At 45.1% G+C, this 18,880-nt stretch overlaps 1 protein-coding gene across 4 annotated transcripts in view; it reads left to right on the top strand.

The window, feature by feature from the left end:
• Positions 1–2,592: 2,592 nt before the first annotated feature.
• LOC139273651 (gastrula zinc finger protein XlCGF67.1-like) overlaps positions 2,593–18,880 on the top strand; it is a 46,399-nt gene continuing 30,111 nt past the window's right edge. Inside the window, exons 1-3 of one of the 4 annotated variants that reach the window (XR_011595275.1) lie at positions 2,593–2,679; positions 3,454–3,544; positions 13,526–13,633. Coding sequence is in view for 1 of the 4 variants with exons in the window: in XM_070890679.1 (XP_070746780.1) it covers positions 6,970–6,992 (23 nt within the window). In the remaining 3 variants the exon portion in view is untranslated. Of the gene's footprint in view, positions 2,680–2,778; positions 2,841–3,453; positions 3,545–6,937; positions 6,993–13,525; positions 13,634–18,880 lie in introns of those variants that run through there. The other 3 variants (XR_011595273.1, XR_011595280.1, XM_070890679.1) reach the window with 3 other exon arrangements.

Genomic DNA, 18,880 nt, shown 5'->3' with positions numbered 1-18,880 from the left:
AGAAGGACTCCCAAGTCCTGACCAGAAGTGACCCTCAGGCAATCTCGGTTACAAACCGGTCAATGTCTGTCGAACATCTAGATCGATAAAGAACAGAATGTGGCTCGGGAGGGGGTGGAACTGATGACCGAATTCAAGAATTTGAGATTGTGGCGAGCAGTAAATCTGATTGGTCTCTTTAAACATCCAATCAGAGAATTACAGAACAATAGAAATTGACAACGCTGCGAGTGAACCAATCACAACCGTTGCCTTCACCCATTCCTCATTAGCATAGGGCTGTGGGCGGAGTGTGGGGCTGCCTATATAATGCGAGCTCCGAGCTAAGTTTACGTCATGTCTGGGTCTGATTGAACAAGACGATGCCTGAAGAGAAGAAATCAGTTACTGCCAAGAAAGGCGCTAAGAAAGTGATCAAGAAAACACCACCGAAGGGCGGTAAGAAACGCAGGAAGTCGAGGAAGGAGAGCTACTCCATCTACATCTACAAAGTGATGAAGCACCTATTTTCTATGTTTCTATCCTATTTTCTATGTTTCTATTGGTGAGAAAGCAGGAATGGGGTACTGAAGTTGCATGTTCAGCCATGAACTCATTGAATGGCGGTGCAGGCTAGAAGGGCCGAATGGCCTACTCCTGCACCTATTTTCTATGTTTCTATGTTCACCCCGACACCGGCATCTCCTCCAAGGCAATGGGCATCATGAACTCTTTTGTGAACGATATTTTTGAGCGCATCGCGGGTGAGGCTTCCCGCCTGGCCCATTACAACAAGCGCCGCACCATCAGCTCCCGGGAGATCCAGACTGCCGTGCGCCTGCTGCTGCCCGGGGAGCTGGCCAAGCACGCCGTGTCGGAAGGGACAAAGGCGGTGACCAAGTACACCAGTTCCAAGTAAAACTCCACTCTGTCCTGACAGAATAAACCAGAAACACAACGGCTCTTTTAAGAGCCACCCAGAGATGGCTATCAGAGGGAGTGACAGAGAGACAGACACAGAATCAGTCTTAAACTCCCTGACTGTGTCTCCATATTACGCTCAATAATAGTATCACACATTCATGTATAGCACCACCGAAAGATAGGGAGACAGACACATTATCAATCTTACACTTGGTATCAGTGTCTCCATATTACGCTCAGTAACAGTGCCACACTGTCATGTATAGCAACAGAGAGAGAAACAGAAACAGTATCATAGAAACATAGAAAATAGGTGCAGGAGTAGGCCATTCGGCCCTTCAAGCCTGCACCACCATTCAATATGATCATGGCTGATCATGCAACTTCAGTACCCCATTCCTGCTTTCTCTCCATACCCCTTGATCCCTTTCGCCGTAAGGGCCATATCTAACTCCCTTTTGAATATATCTAACGAACTGGCCTCAACAACTTTCTGTGATAGAAAATTCCACAGGTTCACAATTCTCTGAGTGAAGAAGTTTCTCCTCATCTCGGTCCTAAATGGCTTACCCCTTATCCTTAGACTGTGACCCCTGGTTCTGGACATCCCCAACATCGGGAACATTCTTCCTGCATCTAACCTGTCCAATCCTGTCAGAATTTTATATGTTTCTATGAGATGCCCTCTCATTATTCAAAATTCCAGAGAATATAAGTCTATTCTATCCAGTCTTTCTTCATATGTCAGTCCTGCCATCCCGGGAATCAGTCTGGTGAAGCTTTGCTGCACTCCCTCAATAGCAAGAATGTCCTTCCTCAGATTAGAAGACCAAAACTGTACACAATAATCAAGGTGTGACCTCACCAAGGCCCTGTACAACTGCAGTAAGACCTCCCTGCTCCTATTGTGTTGTACTCATAAGTGTTTCCACATCACGCGAAATAACAGAATCCCGCCTTCACAGACAGTACAAGAGAAAGGGGAAAGCGACAGAGAGAGAAAGAGTGGGCAGAGAGAGAGAGAGAGAGACAGGGGAGTGCGAGGCAGGACGGTGAGACACAGAAACATGCACAGTATCAGTTCTAGACTGACCTGTGAGGTCCGGTTTTATCCTGAAAGATCCCATTGAAGAGACAGAAGATGCAGTCCCCTCTCTCACTGATATTGTACCACAGACAGACACATTATTAGTCCCACACTGCGGGACAGTGTCAGAGAGTGAGAGAAACAAGGTCCCACATTTAACCTTCGCTTGCCTGTTGTACTCTCTGTAATCTTGCAGCTCAGGCCCGTTCGGTATTACTCTCAGTGACCGAATGTTTCACTCTGATTAAATTAAACTGGAACAGTTTCTGTCAGATATTAACTCCTGCACAGTTCCAGCAAACACTCCTACTCCCCCGTCCCTCCGATGTTTCTGCAGGATTGCTTTGTGAGGACAGGCTCACGAAGAGAAAAAACCCTGCACGGAATGATCCCAAATTGAGCATCTCAAAGGGGCAAGGCCCCCAGCTTTAAACATTCTCTGTCCTTGCCCCCCAGGCCCAGTTCCTTTGCTCAGATTCTGATAAAAGTAAATCGAGAAAAGTGCACTTTGCTTTTTAAAAGGCTGAATTATTGCAGAGTTGCGCATGCGCGAATAAGCCCCGCCCCTCGAGTGAGCAGAAGAGCGCATGCGCCCTCCCCTCCCCCAGCCCAGCCTGTGAGCGCCATTCACTCAGTGAGCGGAAGAAGATGGTTTAAACAACCGGGAATGGAGACTTCGCAGCCCCGGGGTAAGGCAGCGAGCAGTAGCCTCCTTACAGCAGCACATCGCTTTGGGAGCGTGTCCGCAGATGGGCTCAGAGATCGGCATTGAGTCCGGGGAAAGTTCAGGGGGAGTCGGACGCTGTGTGTAACAGGCGGAGTGGAGCAAGAACTGGTCTCAGTGCGTGGAGTGAGTGGGGGAAGGGAGAGGCCATTCTCGGGCTGTGTGTGGACAGCGTGTGTCCCGGGTAAGGGAGACAGAATGGGAAGGATCTGCTGTTGACAATCATTGCTGCTTTCTCCCTGCAAACCAGTAGTGAACGTTCCTGCTTTAGTTCCAGTCTCACCGTGTTTGTTGTCATTGGACAGTGAGCAGTGGAAGCAGAGAGGATTTATACAAGGAGCATCTATTGCAGGCACCGGGTGAGAAATGTGAAGGACATGTTTCAAACAGCGGCTCTTTGTTTTTGGTTGAACGGTTAGTGCCCTGGGAGAGGAGAGCAGCAATCTGAGCTGTGGTAAAAGTCCGTGCCCCATCGGGTCGTCCCATTCCTGAAGCAGGGCAGGGCAGGGGTTGGGTTGTGTCTGGATGTCAGTAAATTGCTGTAAATCTGCCCAACACACTTGGTGTGCAGAAGCTGAGTGCTGCAGTACTGCAGTGGAGTCAGACACTGACACTGTTTGTATCGCTGGCTTCCCTTTGTGAATGTTCATAATGAATATTAATTGAACGATTACATTCATCACTTTAGTCTTTTCTACCTCTCCTATTCTTGAATGATCAGAGATACCTTCTCCTACAGGCAAGGAATTGAAGGAACCGGAACAAATGTGAAGTTTCCTCCACCTGAGACATAAGAAACAGTGTAACCAGCTCTTCCTCACACACAGTAGGTACGGTACCGATCACTGTGCGGATACACAGACAGGTTATCCAAATTAAACATGTGTGAGGTGCTGAATGGCCTCCTCCTATTCCTGTGTAACAGGCCCGAGGGGGCTGATGGCCACCTCCTGTTCCTAAATTAACAGACTGGAGATACTGAGTGGCCTTCTCCTGTTCCTAATGTAATAAACACGAGGGGCTTAATGGCTTCCTCCTGTTCATATGTAACAAGCTCTCAGGGCAGAATGACCTTCCACTGTACCTTTTGTATCAGGCTAGAATGGGTTGAATGGCCTCCTTTAGTTCTTATGTAACAGGTTCCAGGGGCTGAATAGCCTCCTCCAGTTCCTATGTAACAAGCTCGAGGGGCTGAATGCCCTCCTCCTGTTCCCATGAAACAATCCCGTGGGGATGATTGTCCTTGTCCTATTCCTATTCCTAATGTGACAGACCCGGGGGACAGAATTGCATCATTCTATTGCTTTTTAACTCCAGTTGCTGAATGGCCCTCTCCAGTTCCTAATGTAATCCGCTCAAGGAGCTGAATGGCCTCCTCAGTTCCTAATGTAATAGGCTCGAGGAGCTGAATGGCCCTCTCCTGCTCCCATGTCACAGGATCAAAGGGCTGAATGGCCTGCTCATGATCCTAATTTAACATGCTTGGGGGCTGAATGTCCTCCCTCAGTTCCTATACAACATGCTCGAGGGGCTGACTGTCCTCCCCAGTTCCTATGTAACATTCAGGAGAGGCTGAATGGACTCCTCCAATTCCTCTGTAACAGGCTCGAGGGGCTGAATGGCCACCTCCTGTTCCTGGTTAACAGTTCCGAGGGGTGGAATTGGCCTACTCCTGTTCCTATGTAACAGACCTGAGGGACTGAGTGGTCTTCTCCTGTTCCTAATGTAAGAAGCTCGAGGGGATGAAAAACGTCCTGCTGTTCCCATGTCACACAATCAAAGGCTGAGTGGTCTGCTCATGTTTCTAATGTTAGAGAGGCTGAATTTCCTCTTCCCACGTAACAGAATGGAAGGGCTGAATGGCATCCTCCTGATTCAATGTAACAGGCTCGAGAGGAAGAATGGCCTCATCCTGTTCCTGTCTAACAACTCTAGGTGTTGAACAGCCACCTCCTGTTCCTGTGTAATAAGTTAGGTGGGATGAGTGGCCTCCTCCACTTGCGTTATAAGATATGTGACTGGCTTATTGGCCTCTTCCAGTTCCTATAACATTCTCGGGGGGCTGAATGGTCTCCTCCAGTTCCTACGTAACATGCTTGAGGGTCTGAATGGCCTCCTCCTATTCCGATGTGAAAGGTTCCAGAGTAACAGTATCCAGTCGATGCATTGCCTCCACCAATTCCTTTATAGCAAGGCTAAGGTGCTGAATGCCCACCTCCTGTACCTATGCAACAATCTTGAGGGATTGAATGGCTGCCTGTTCATTTGTAACAGGTTGGAGGGGCTGAATGGCGTCCATCTATTCCTGTAAAGCAGATTCCAAGGCTGAACGGTCAACTCCAGTTTCTAATGTAACAGAGTTGAGGGGCAGAATAGCTCACTTTTCCTATGTAACAGGGACTGAATGGGCCTCTTCCTGTTCCTTATGTAACAGGATCCAGGAACTGAATGGCCTCCCCCTGTTCCTTTTGTAACAGACTCGAAGGGATGATTTGCCTTCAGGTTCCGTGTGCTGAAAGGCCTCCTCAAATTCCCAGATCCAGGGACTGTTCTTCCCTCTTGTTTTGGAAATAGCATCGGCAGTAAACAGGAGCTCAATGCTTCTTGCCCACCAGCTCTCTGATCGGGCTCCTCGCGCTGATTATGTTTTCTCATCTCGCTCAAACGTCCCCAAATGTTGCTTTCTTTTCCATCACCACTAGAGTTATTAGTCAAGTTTGCATCGAGCAAATCGTGATCTCACCAGTAACAGCACTTTCCTGATGGTTATCTTCGAGGCTGCTTCTGACAATTTCTTCTGCGTAAATGTTAACCACCATAAGTAACTGAAAAGCTTAATTTCTACAGCAACAACAAACACTTGCATTTATGACAGATACAGAGTGAATCCCACACTCACTCACTGTACCACAGACTGTCAGATACAGAATAAGTCCCACACTCACTGTACCACAGACTGACAGATACAGAGTGAATCCCACACTCACTCACTGTACCCACAGACTGTCAGATACAGAATAAATCCCACACTCACTCACTGTACCCCTGACAAATATGATTTATATAACGTATTAATAGCTCGTCTCTACTCCAAATATTTTTGAATCACATTTGTCCACTATAATGTTAAAAACTGTTGTCTGTTGGGGCTGTCTCTGATCTGTAAATTTCACAGATATAGGATAAAACACTCTCACATACCAGAAACTGACCGGTACAGAATAAAAGCAACACGCAGATACGGAAACTGACAGATACAGAATAAATCCCACACTCACATACCAGAAACTGACAGGTACAGAGGAAACACACACTCGCTTAGCCCAGATTGAGAGATACGGAATGAATCCCACATTCACATAGCACAAACTGACATATAAAGGTAAAAATCCACACTCAGATACCAGAAACTGACACCCCACACATGTACCACAAACTGACCGGTACAGAAAAAAAACACAATCACATTCCAGAAACTGAGGTACATATTAATTCCTACACTCACACAGCAGTAGCTGAAATAAAACCCACATTCACATAGCAGAAACTAACAGGTATAGAATAAAACCCACACTCACATATCAGAAACTGATGTACACAATAAAACCCATACTCACATCTCAGAAATTGACAGGTACAGAATAAACCCCATACTCACATATCAAAACTTGACAGGTACACGATAAATCTCAAATCACATAGCAGATACTGACAGGTACAGAATAAATCTCACCTTCACCGCCAAATCTGACAGGTACAGAATAAAATACACACTCAGATAATAGAAACAGAGAGGTACAAAATAAATCCCACGTTCACATAGCAGAAACTGACAGGTACAGTATGGAATCCACACCCACGTATCTGAACAATAATATGCAAGTAAAACCCATACTCGCCTATCGGAAACTGACAGGGAAACACACACACCAGAGACTACGGAATGAGTAGAACAGTTTCGGCACTCTTACTCCAGGGTCAGGCTCACACATTCGTTGTTTCAGTAATTTGGATGATAACTAACATTTTCTCAATGTGGCCCATTTAATTAGTGATAAAAGCAACTTGCAAAACAATCCCATTTTTGCTAATTTAATTTGTGACAAAAAGATGGTCTGAGCATGAGCTAAAAACATGCTGCTCCTCCCCTCCCCCCACAGTGTTTAAACCGACGGGAAGGGCCCAGGCGAGCTCCCCTCCTCCAGCTCTGTCGGCGGCTGCCGTTTCCTCTGTGCTGGGCTGATGATCGTTGAACATGTCTGGTTCTACTCTGCGATTGTGGGTTTTCGTCTGGCACTGTCAATTTTTGGTATTTGTGTTGATTTTCTTTGTGAGTGCGGTTTTACTCTTTATTTATCAGTGTTTGATGTGTGAGTGTGGGTTGTAATCTGTATCCGTCAGTTACTGGTGTGTGAGTGTGGTTTTCACTCTCGACCTTTCAGTCTCTGGTATATAGCCACGTGATAGTCAGAGTAGGAATCGCAGGATAGCGCAGATGAATACGTGGCTTGAGCAGTGGTGCAACAGGGAGGGATTCAAATTCCTGGGGCATTGGAACCGGTTCTGGGGAGGTGGGACTAGTACAAACCGGACGGTCTGCACCTGGGCAGGACCAGAACCAATGTCCTCGGGGGAGTGTTTGCTAATGCTGTTGGGGAGGAGTTAAACTAATATGGCAGGGGGATGGGAACTAATGCAGGGAGACAGAGGGAAACAAAAAGGAGGCAAAAGCAAAAGACAGAAAGGAGAAGAGGAAAAGTGGAGGGCAGAGAAACCCAAGGCAAAGAACAAAAAGGGCCACTGTACAGCAAAATTCTAAAAGGACAAAGGGTGTTAAAAAAACAAGCCTGAAGGCTTTGTGTCTTAATGCAAGGAGTATCCGCAATAAGGTGGATGAATTAACTGTGCAAATAGATGTTAACAAATATGATGTGATTGGGATTACGGAGACGTGGCTCCAGGATGATCAGGGCTGGGAACTCAACATCCAGGGGTATTCAACATTCAGGAAAGATAGAATAAAAGGAAAAGGAGGTGGAGTAGCATTGCTGGTTAAGGAGCAAATTAAGGCAATAGTTCGGAAGGACATTAGCTTGGATGATGTGGAATCTATATGGGTAGAGCTGCAGAATACCAAAGGGCAAAAAACGTTAGTGGGAGTTGTGTACAGACCTCCAAACAGTAGTAGTGATGTTGGGGAGGGCATCAAACATGAAATTAGGGGTGCGTGCAATAAAGGTGCAGCAGTTATAATGGGTGACTTTAATATGCACATAGATTGGGTTAACCAAACTGGAAGCAATACGGTGGAGGAGGATTTCCTGGAGTGCATAAGGGATGGTTTTTTAGACCAATATGTCGAGGAACCAACTAGGGGGGAGGCCATCTTAGACTGGGTGTTGTGTAATGAGAGAGGATTAATTAGCAATCTCGTTGTGCAAGGCCCCTTGGGGAAGAGTGACCATAATATGGTGGAATTCTGCATTAGGATGGAGAATGAAACTGTTAATTCAGAGACCATGGTCCAGAACTTAAAGAAGGGTAACTTTGAAGGTATGAGGCGTGAATTGGCTAGGATAGATTGGCGAATGATACTGAAGGGGTTGACTGTGGATGGGCAATGGCAGACATTTAGAGACCGTATGGATGAACTACAACAATTGTACATTCCTGTCTGGCGTAAAAATAAAAAAGGGAAGGTGGCTCAACCGTGGCTATCAAGGGAAATCAGGGATAGCATTAAAGCCAAGGAAGTGGCATACAAATTGGCCAGAAATAGCAGCTAACCCGGGGACTGGGAGAAATTTGGAACTCAGCAGAGGAGGACAAAGGGTTTGATTAGGGCAGGGAAAATGGAGTACGAGAAGAAGCTTGCAGGGAACATTAAGACGGATTCCAAAAGTTTCTATAGATATGTAAAGAGAAAAAGGCTAGTAAGGACAAACGTAGGTCCCCTGCAGTCAGAATCAGGGGAAGTCATAACGGGGAACAAAGAAATGGCGGACCAATTGAACAAGTACTTTGGTTCGGTATTCACTGAGGAAAACACAAACAACCTTCCGGATATAAAAGGGGTCAGAGGGTCTAGTAAGGAGGAGGAACTGAGGGAAATCCTTATTAGTCGGGAAACTGTGTTGGGGAAATTGATGGGATTGAAGGCCGATAAATCCCCAGGGCCTGATGGACTGATCCCAGAGTACTTAAGGAGGTGGCCTTGGAAATAGTGGATGCATTGACAGTCATTTTCCAACATTCCATAGAGTCTGGATCAGTTCCGATGGAGTGGAGGGTAGCCAATGTAACCCCACTTTTAAAAAAAAAAAAAAAGGAGGGAGAGAGAAAACAGGGAATTATAGACCGGTCAGCCTGACATCGGTAGTGGGTAAAATGATGGAATCAATTATTAAGGATGTCATAGCAGTGCATTTGGAAAGAGGTAATATGATAGGTCCAAGTTAGCATGGATTTGTGAAAGGGAAATCATGCTTGACAAATCTTCTGGAATTTTTTGAGGATGTTTCCAGTAGAGTGGACAAGGGAGAACCAGTTGATGTGGTGTATTTGGACTTTCAGAAGGCTTTCGACAAGGTCCCACACAAGAGATTAATGTGCAAAGTTAAAGCATATGGGATTGGGGGTAGTGTGCTGACATGGATTGAGAACTGGTTGTCAGACAGGAAGCAAAGAGTAGGAGTAAATAGGGACTTTTCAGAATGGCAGGCAGTGACTAGTGGGGTACCGCAAGGTTCTGTGCTGGGGCCCCAGCTGTTTACACTGTACATTAATGATTTAGACGAGGAGATTAAATGTAGTATCTCCAAATTTGCGGATGACACTAAGTTGGGTGGCAGTGTGAGCTGCGAGGAGGATGCTATGAGACTGCAGAGCGACTTGGATAGGTTAGGTGAGTGGGCAAATGCATGGCAGATGAAGTATAATGTGGATAAATGTGAGGTTATCCACTTTGGTGGTAAAAACAGAGAGACAGACTATTATCTGAATGGTGACAGATTAGGAAAAGGGGAGGTGCAAAGAGACCTGGGTGTCATGGTACATCAGTCATTGAAGGTTGGCATGCAGGTACAGCACGCGGTTAAGAAAGTAAATGGCATGTTGGCCTTCATAGCGAGGGGATTTGAGTACAGGGGCAGGGAGGTGTTGCTACAATTGTACAGGGCCTTGGTGAGGCCACACCTGGAGTATTGTGTACAGTTTTGGTCTCCTAACCTGAGGAAGGACATTCTTGCTATTGAGGGAGTGCAGCGAAGGTTCACCAGACTGATTCCCGGGATGGCGGGACTGACCTATCAAGAAAGACTGGATCAACTGGGCTTGTATTCACTGGAGTTCAGAAGAATGAGACGGGACCTCATAGAAACGTTTAAAATTCTGACGGGGTTAGACAGGTTAGATGCAGGAAGAATGTTCCCAATGTTGGGGAAGTCCAGAACCAGGGGACACAGTCTCAGGATAAGGGGGAAGCCATTTAGGACCGAGATGAGGAGGAATTTCTTCACCCAGAGAGTGGTGAACCTGTGGAATTCTCTACCACAGAAAGTTGTTGAGGCCAATTCACTAAATATATTCAAAAAGGAGTTAGATGAAATCCTTACTACTAGGGGAATCAAGGGGTATGGTGAGAAAGCAGGAATGGGGTACTGAAGTTGCATGTTCAGCCATGAACTCATTGAATGGTGGTGCAGGCTTGAAGGGCCGAATGGCCTACTCCTGCACCTATTTTCTATGTTTCTATGTTTCTATATGTGTGGATTTTATCTGTAAATTTCAATCTCTGGTAGGCGAGTGTGGGTTTTACTCTCGGTCAGTTTCAGGTAATGTGGGCTTTAATCTGTACTGGTCAGTTTCTGGTACGTGAGTGTGAGTTTTATTTTGTATCCATCAGTCTATGTGTGAGTGTTATTCTGTGAATGTCAGTCTCTGGGATGTGTATGTGGGTTTTCCTCCTGTCAGTTGCTGTTATGTGAACGTGTGTTTTATTCAAGTATGTGAATGTAGATTTCACTCTGTACCTGTCAGTCTCTTGTGTGTGAGTGTGGCACTTTTTATCTGTACCTGTCTGTTTCTGTTATGAGTGCAGTTATATTCTATACATCACAGTTTCTGTTATGTGAGTGTGGAGTTTACCACATTCTACCTGTCTGTCACTGGTATGTTAATGTGTGTATGTTTTCTGTACCTGTCAATGGCTATATGAATGTTGATTTCATTCTGTGCCTTTAAGTGTCTGGTACAGCTGTGGTATTGTGGGTTTGACATTGAATCAGTCAGTCACTTTCAGGTGAGTGTTGATTTTACTCTCTACCTGTCACTCTCTGATATGTGACTGTGTTTTATTCTGTATCAGTCCATCTCTGGGAAGTGAGTGTGGGTTTTATTCTGTATCTATCTGTTTCTGATATTTGAGTAAGGGTTTTAATCAGCACCTGTAAGTTTCTGTTATGGGAGTGTGGTTTTTAGTCTGTATTTCTCAGTCTTTGGCATGTGAGTGTGGGTATTACTCTGTATCTATCAGTCTCTGGAAAGCAAAAGTGTTTTTTTCTGCACTTGTCAGTTTCTGGTGAATGACTGTGGAGTTCACTAACTATCTGTGTCTGGTATGCGAGTGTGAGAATTTGTCTGTAGCTGTAAGGGCCTGGTATGGGAGTGTGGGTTTCACTATCAGTCAGTCAATCTCAGGTACTGGAAGTGATTGTGATTCTCTCTCAATCTGTCATTCAATGTGTCTGAGTGTATGAATCATTATGTTTCTCTCAGTCTCTGGTATTGTTTGTGAGCATGGGATTGATTAAGCATCTGTTAGACTGGTGATGTGTGAGAGTGTGGGATTGATTATGTATCTGTTAGACTGGTGTTGTGTGGGATTGATTATGTATCTGTTAGACTGGTGATGTGTGAGTGTGGGATTGATTATGTATCTGTTAGACTGGTGTTGTGTGTGAGTGTGGGATTGATTATGTAATTGACAGTCTCTTGTACTGAGCTATTCTTGCTCTGTGTGAGTGTTGGATTTGGTTCCGTCTCCACCTGCTGTAGGCGGATGATAGTTTGAGATTATCGATGACTGTCTCAGGAGGAGGTTTGGTTCAGTCCATTACCTCCATTTCTCTGCTCTTGTAAGTTAGCTGTTGGGTTTGAAAGTCAGTGTACAGACACCAGTGTGGATTGACACCGTGTCAGTGTCTAACTGATCGTGGGTGAGAGTAAGGGAGTGAAATTGGATCTGCCTTTCAGTGCGATATGATTGGACTTTGAAATAACATATTATTGTACTACTCCAAGTGACTGTGGGATTCATAATATAACTCTGGAAATTCGGATCACTGTGGGACTGACAGCTTCTGCTGCCTGTGACAATATGATTGAGGTCAGTTCTGTGTCTCTGCGCTCTGTGAGTGATAATGTACTTACTGTGTGTGAGAAGGAGCTGCCTGCACTGTTCCTTGTGTTCCGGGTTGAGGAAAGATCAAATTTATTCTGGCTTGAAGTATTTTGCTGAGAATAATAATAGGAGAACACTATTAGTTATGATATGGACAGAATATGGAGAGAATATAAAAATAAAGTTATTTATTACAATGCGTTTGTTTGTAATAAAGTAAAGTATCTGGAGAGAGGAATCCGCGATACAAACAGTGTCATTGCCTGATCTCACTGCAGTGCAGCGGCACTCAGATTCCCCACACCAGGTGTGTAGGATGGTTCTATAGTAAGTTATCAGCATCCAGACACAACCCAAACTCAGCACAGGTCCATGAATGGGACCACCCGATTGGCACAGTCCAGGTTTATATCTCCCACTCCCATGGGACTACCTGTAAAATTCTGAATTCCTTCCTGGAATATAATCACAGGTACTTGGGCTGTACAACAATTGTTCTCAGTCTATTGAAACCAAGTTGCGGGCCTGTGTCATTAACAAAATGTCACAGTGACCGGATCCTGATGTATCTGAGGGAGTGACAATGTATCTCTCGATCACCAGCAACACGGTTCTGAGAATTCAACGCACCCAAACAAAATAACCCATTTTTGAAATGTCTCCTTTCACACTCCTCTTCTGGTGCCTGCAATAGATGCACTTTGTGACACTCCTCACATCCTCACTCTCAGGCTGTGTTTTCACTGTTCAATGTCCAAGAACAACGAGCACTGAGATTGGAACTGAATCAGGAACATTTATTACTGATTTGGGGAAAGAAAGCAGCAATGATTTGAAAGAGCGATGTGGTTTACTTTCTCTGTTACCTTACACTGTACACACACAGCCCGAGAATGGCCTCTCCCTTCCCCCATTCACTCCATGTTCCAGAACTAGTTCCTGCTCCACTCTGCCTCTTACAGACAGCCCCCGACTGCTGCTGAACTTACCCCGACTCAAAGCCCATCTGTGGACACAGTCCCAATGCGATGAGCTGCTGTAAGGAGGCTACTGTTTGCTCCCTTACTCGGGCCCGGGATATCTCCGCTCCCTGCAGCAGATAGACAGGCAAAAACACTTTATAAAAAAAAAAACAATTCAAATTACATTGTAAATAATACAATAAGGAGTATACAATAGTAAGATCACTATAATAAAGATTAATTATAATTAAACAAAAATAATATATACCATAATTATAAATTAAGTTAAAATTAGAAACTCAGCAATTGAAGCAAATTAAATCAGTTATTAGCTTTCTTTAAGATTCATTCCCTGTCCAGTGATTCAATTAATATTGGAAGAACCAATCTCCATCCTTGTGATGTCCTAATTTTATTACTTTTTATTTCTCATTTCGTCCCCTTGACAGGACCTGTGTTGGCTCCAGACTCGAGCTGCTTCCAGCTGCTCCAGGGTCAAAACTCCCTCCTGCTGTTCCAGGTTCAAAACTCCCTCCAACTGCTCCAGGCTCGTGCTGCCTCCGTTGTAAGGGACATGCTTATGTTTAAATAAAAATAAAAAATGCTGGAAAAACTTAACAGCGTCTGTGGAGAGAGAAACAATGTTAACATTTTGTTAATCCTTCATCAGAATTGGAAAAAGTTAGAGCTGTAACAGGATTTGAAGCAAGTGTAGAGGCAGGGATAGGCGGGGGGGGGGGGGGGTGGTGAGGAAAGAACAAAAGGGAAGGTCTGTGATAGAGTGGAAGGCAGAAGAGATTAAGAAACAAAAGGGATGATGGTGCGAGGCAAAAGGAGATGGTAAGAAACAAAAGATGAGGACCAAGAGATTGATTAAGTGGAGAAAAATAGAGTATGAGAGGAAACTTGCAAGGAACATAAAAAAATGTCTGCAAAAATTTCTATAAGTATGTAAAAAAACAAGATTAGTGAAGACAAATGTAGGTCCTTTAGAGACAGAAACAGGAGAATTTGTAATGGGAAACAAGGAAATGGCAGAACAATTAAATAAATACTTCGGTTCTGTTTTCACGGAAGAAGACACAAATAACCTCCCAGAAATGCTAGGGAACAAAGGGTCTAGTGAGCAAGTGGAATTAATGGAAATGATTATTAGTAATAAAATAGTGCTGGAGAAACTAATGGGACTGAAGGCAGACAAATCCCCAGGGCCTGATGATCTGCATCCCAGAGTATTAAAAGAGGTAGCCATGGAAATAGTAGATACATTGGTTGTCATCTTCCAAAATTCTATAGATTATGGATCAGTTCCTGCAGATTGGAGAGTGTTAAATGTAACCCCACTATTTAAAAAAGGAGGGAGAGAGAAAACGGGGAACTACAGACCGGTTAGCCTGACATCAGTAGTAGCAAAAATGCTAGAGTCTATTATAAAGGATGTGATAACGGCACACTTAGATAATATCAACGGGATTAAACAAAGTCAACGTACATTTATGAAAGGAAAATCACGTTTGACAAACCTACTGGAGTTTTTTTGAAGATGTAACTGATATAATAGATAATGGAGAACCAGTGGATGTAGTGTATTTGGATTTTCAGAAGGCCTTTGATAAAGTCCCACATAAGAGGTTAGTGTGCAAAATTAAAGCACATAGGATTGGGGGTAATGTATTGGCATGGATTGAAAATTGGTTAACTGACAGGAAACAGTAGGAATAAACTTTTTTGGGGTGGTGGGTAGTGACTAGTGGGGTACCACAGGGATCAGTGCTTGGACCCCAGCTATTCACAATATATATATATAAATGATTTGGATGAGGGAACCAAATGTAATATTTTCAAGTTTGCTGACGACACAAAACTAGGTGGGATTGTGAGTTGTGAGGAGGATGCAAAGACGCTACAAGGCGATTTAGATAGGATGAGTGAGTGGGCAAACACAAGGCAGATGCAATATAACGTGGATAAATGTGAAGTTATCCACTTTGGTGGGAAAAACATAAGGACAAAGTATTATTTAAATGGTTATGACTTGGGAAGTGTCGATGTACAGAGAGACCTGGGTGTCCTTGTACACCAGTCATTGAAAGCAAACAAGCAGGTGCAGCAGGCAGTTAGGAAGGCAAATGGTATATTGGCCTTCATTGCAAGAGGATTTGAGTACAGAAGCAAGGATGTTTTACTACAGTTATACAGGGCCTTGATGAGACCTGGAGTATTGTGTGCAGTTTTGGTCTCCTTACCTAAGAAAGGGTATACTTGCCATAGAGGGAGTGCAGCGAAGATTCACCAGACTGATTCCTGAGATGGCAGGATTGTCGAATAGGAGAGATTGGGTCGACTAGGCCTGTATTCACTAGAGTTTAAAAGAATGAGGGCGGATCTCATAGAAACGTATAAAATTCTGACTGGGTTGGACAGACTGGATGCGGGGAGGATGTTTCTCCTGGATGGGAAGTCAAGAACAAGGAGGTTTCAGGATACGGGATAGGAAATTTAGGACCGAGATGAGGAGAAATTTTTTCACTTGGAGGGTGGTGAATCTGTGGAATTCTCTACCACAGAAGGCTGTGGAGGCTAAGTCACTGAATATATTTAAGAGGGAGATGGATTGATTTCTAGAAACAAAAGGCATTAAGGGGTATGGGGAAAAGCAGGAATATGGTGTTGAGATAGAGGATCAGCCATGATATTGAATGGTGGTGCAGCCTCGAAGGGCCGAATGGCCTACTACTGCTCCTATTTTCAATGTTTCTATGAGTCTTGATAGGGCGTAAATGGAGATGGCAGAATCATCAACAGCTGCCATGGGAAAGACAAAAAAACAGAAAAGAAAAAAAATATGAGCAGAAGTTCTGGTTTGAAATTGTTAAACTCTTATGTCGAGTCCAGAAGGCCTAATCAGAAGATGAGGTGCTGTTCCTCGAATTCTGTACTCAGCTTCATTAGAACAGTGTAGGAGGCCGAGGACAGAGATGTGGGAGTGGGAGTGGGCCGGAGACAGGCGACCAGAGGCTCGGGGTCACCCTCGCGGACTGAATGGAGGTTTTCCACAAAGCAGTCACCCAATCTGTGTTTGAACTCCCCATTGTAGAGGAGACCACATTGTGAGCAGGGAATACATTATAAATTGAAAGAAGTACAAGTAAATCGCACTGTTTTACCTGGAAGGAGTGTTTGGGGCCCTGGACAGTGGGAATGGAGGAGCGAAAAGGGCAGGTGTTGCAGCTCCTGTGCTTGCACGGTAAGTTGCCGTGGAAAGGGGAGGGGTGCTGGGGGTGACTGTGGAGTGGATCAGCATGTCTCAGAGGGAGCGATCCCTTCGGAATACTGAGGGGAGGGGAAGATGTGATTGGTTGTGGGACCACCCTGGAGGAGGCGGAAAGGGTCCAGGATGATCCATTGAATGTGGAGGCTGGTGGGGTGAAAGGTGAGGACAAGGGGAACCCCATCGTGGTTCTGGGAGGGCAAGGAAGGGGTGAGAGCAGAATGGTGAGAAATAGAACAGACACGGTCAAGGGCCATGTTAACCACAGCAGAGGAGAATCCTTGGTTAAGGGAAAAGGGACATATCAGAGGCACTAGTGTGTAAGGTGGCATCATCAGAGCAGATGCGACGGAGATGAGAAATGGGTGAATGGAATGGAGTCCTTACAGGAAGCGAGGTGGGAGGAACTGTAGTCCAGGTAGCTCTGGCAGCCAGCAGACAGTCATTGAATGTTTGTCAATAGCCTATCCCCAGAAATGGAGACAGAGAAGTCAAGGAAGGGAAGGGAAGAGTCAGATATGGACCATGTGAAGGTAAGGGAATGGTGGAAATTGGAAGCAAAGTGAATGAAATTTTCTAGTTCAGGGCGAGAGCAGGAAACCGCACCGATACGGTCATCGATGTACCAGAAGAAGAGGTGAGGGAAGGAACTGAGGAGGACTGGAACAAAGAATTTTCCACATATCCCACAAAAAAGCAGGCATAGCTAGGACCCTCGCGGATTCCCATAATTTGGAGGAAGTGAGTGGAGTCAAAGGAGAAGTTGTTCAATGTGAGAACAAGTTCAGCCAGGCGGAGGAGGGTGGTGGTGGATGGGGACTGGTTGGGCCTCTGCTCGAGGAAGAAGCAGAGGCCACTCAGGCTGTCCTGGTGGGGGATGGAAGTGTAGAGGGATTGGACATCCATGGTGAAAAGGAGATGGTTGGGGCCAGGAAACTGGAAACTGTTAAAATGGCAGAGGGCATCAGAAGAATCATGGATGTAGGCGGGAAGAGACTGGACAAGGGGAGAAAAAAATAGAGCTGAGATCAGGGTGAAACGATGGGTCTACCAGGGCAGTCCTGTTTGTGGATCTTGGGAAGGAGGTAGAAGCGGGCTGTGCGTGGTTGGGGGTCTTTGAGGTTGGCGGCCGTGGAGGGAAGATCTCCAGAGGCATTAAGATCAGTGACAGTCTGGGAAACAATGGTTTGATGTTGGGTAGCGGGGTCATGGTCTGGGGGAGGTAGGAGGAGGTGTCAGAGAGTCGGGTGGCACATTCTGTATCGCACTGCAGGCTGGGTGAGACAGCCGCCATTAAATGTCTTGATCTTCCACCTAACGAGAATGTGATTGGAAGCAGGTGAAATGTGTTTGGAGCAAGGACAACAAAATAAACTGAAACCCCAGCACTTGGTGTCATTAAAAACTGTCACACTCAGTGTAGACGCGCCCACAATTTAGTCAATTCTGGAAAATATTTTTTCCAGTCATTTTTATTAATTTAGATTTATTGAATGTTGTAACTGACGCCTTCAATTAATGTTTATTTTCCAACTGCAGCTCACTCTGATTCCACTGGTGGATGATAATCGCCATCAGCCATTCAGAGGGAAGCAGATGCCCCCTTCTTAAAGGGCACAACCCATAAAGACTGGAACTTCACCACAATTAAAAGGAAACTTAGCAGATTAAATTAGAGTTCTGTTTGCTGGGGTGATGATGCACTCCAGTCCCTCCGGTACCCACCAGTCGCAGAAGGCCAACTACAGCTCAGGACCACATCTGTTGTGTGACACTCTATGGAAAGCCTTCTGGAAGTCTCTAGACAACATCCATTGACAATCTCTTATCTACTTTATTAGTGACCAATAATCATGGAATCATACAGTGCAGGAGGAGGTTATTCAGTCCATCGAGTCTGTGCCGGCTTTTTGAAAACCTGTCCAATTAGTCCCACACCCCCACTCTTTCCCCAGAATCCCATAACTCCTCCCTTTCAAGTACATTTCCAATTTCTTCTTGAAAGTAATTTCCACCATTTTTCAGGCAATGCGTTCCACGTGGATAGGAACAGAGAGCAGTGGTTACTAGAATTCTTTGAGGATATAACGAGCATGGTGAATAGAGGTGTACCAATGGATGTGGTGTATTTAGATTTCCAAAAGGCATTCGATAAGGTGCCACACAAAAGGTTACTGCAGAAGATAGAGGTACGCGGAGTCAGAGGAAATGTATTAGCATGGATAGAGAATTGGCTGGCGAACAGAAAGCAGAGAGTCGGGATAAATGGGTCCTTTTCGGGTTGGAAATCGGTGGTTAGTGGTGTGCCACAGGGATCGGTGCTGGGACCACAACTGTTTACAATATACATAGATGACCTGGAAGAGGGGACAGAGTGTAGAGTAACAAAATTTGCAGATGACACAAAGATTAGTGGGAAAGCGGGTTGTGTAGAGGACACAGAGAGGCTGCAAAGAGATTTGGATAGGTTAAGCGAATGGGCGAAGGTTTGGCAGATGGAATACAATGTCGGAAAGTGTGAGGTCATCCACCT

Source organism: Pristiophorus japonicus, chromosome 9 (assembly GCF_044704955.1).
Source record: "Pristiophorus japonicus isolate sPriJap1 chromosome 9, sPriJap1.hap1, whole genome shotgun sequence".
NCBI lineage: Eukaryota > Metazoa > Chordata > Chondrichthyes > Pristiophoridae > Pristiophorus > Pristiophorus japonicus.
Note: the sequence above shows the minus strand (reverse complement) of the source record. Positions and strands in the feature narration are given on the sequence as shown.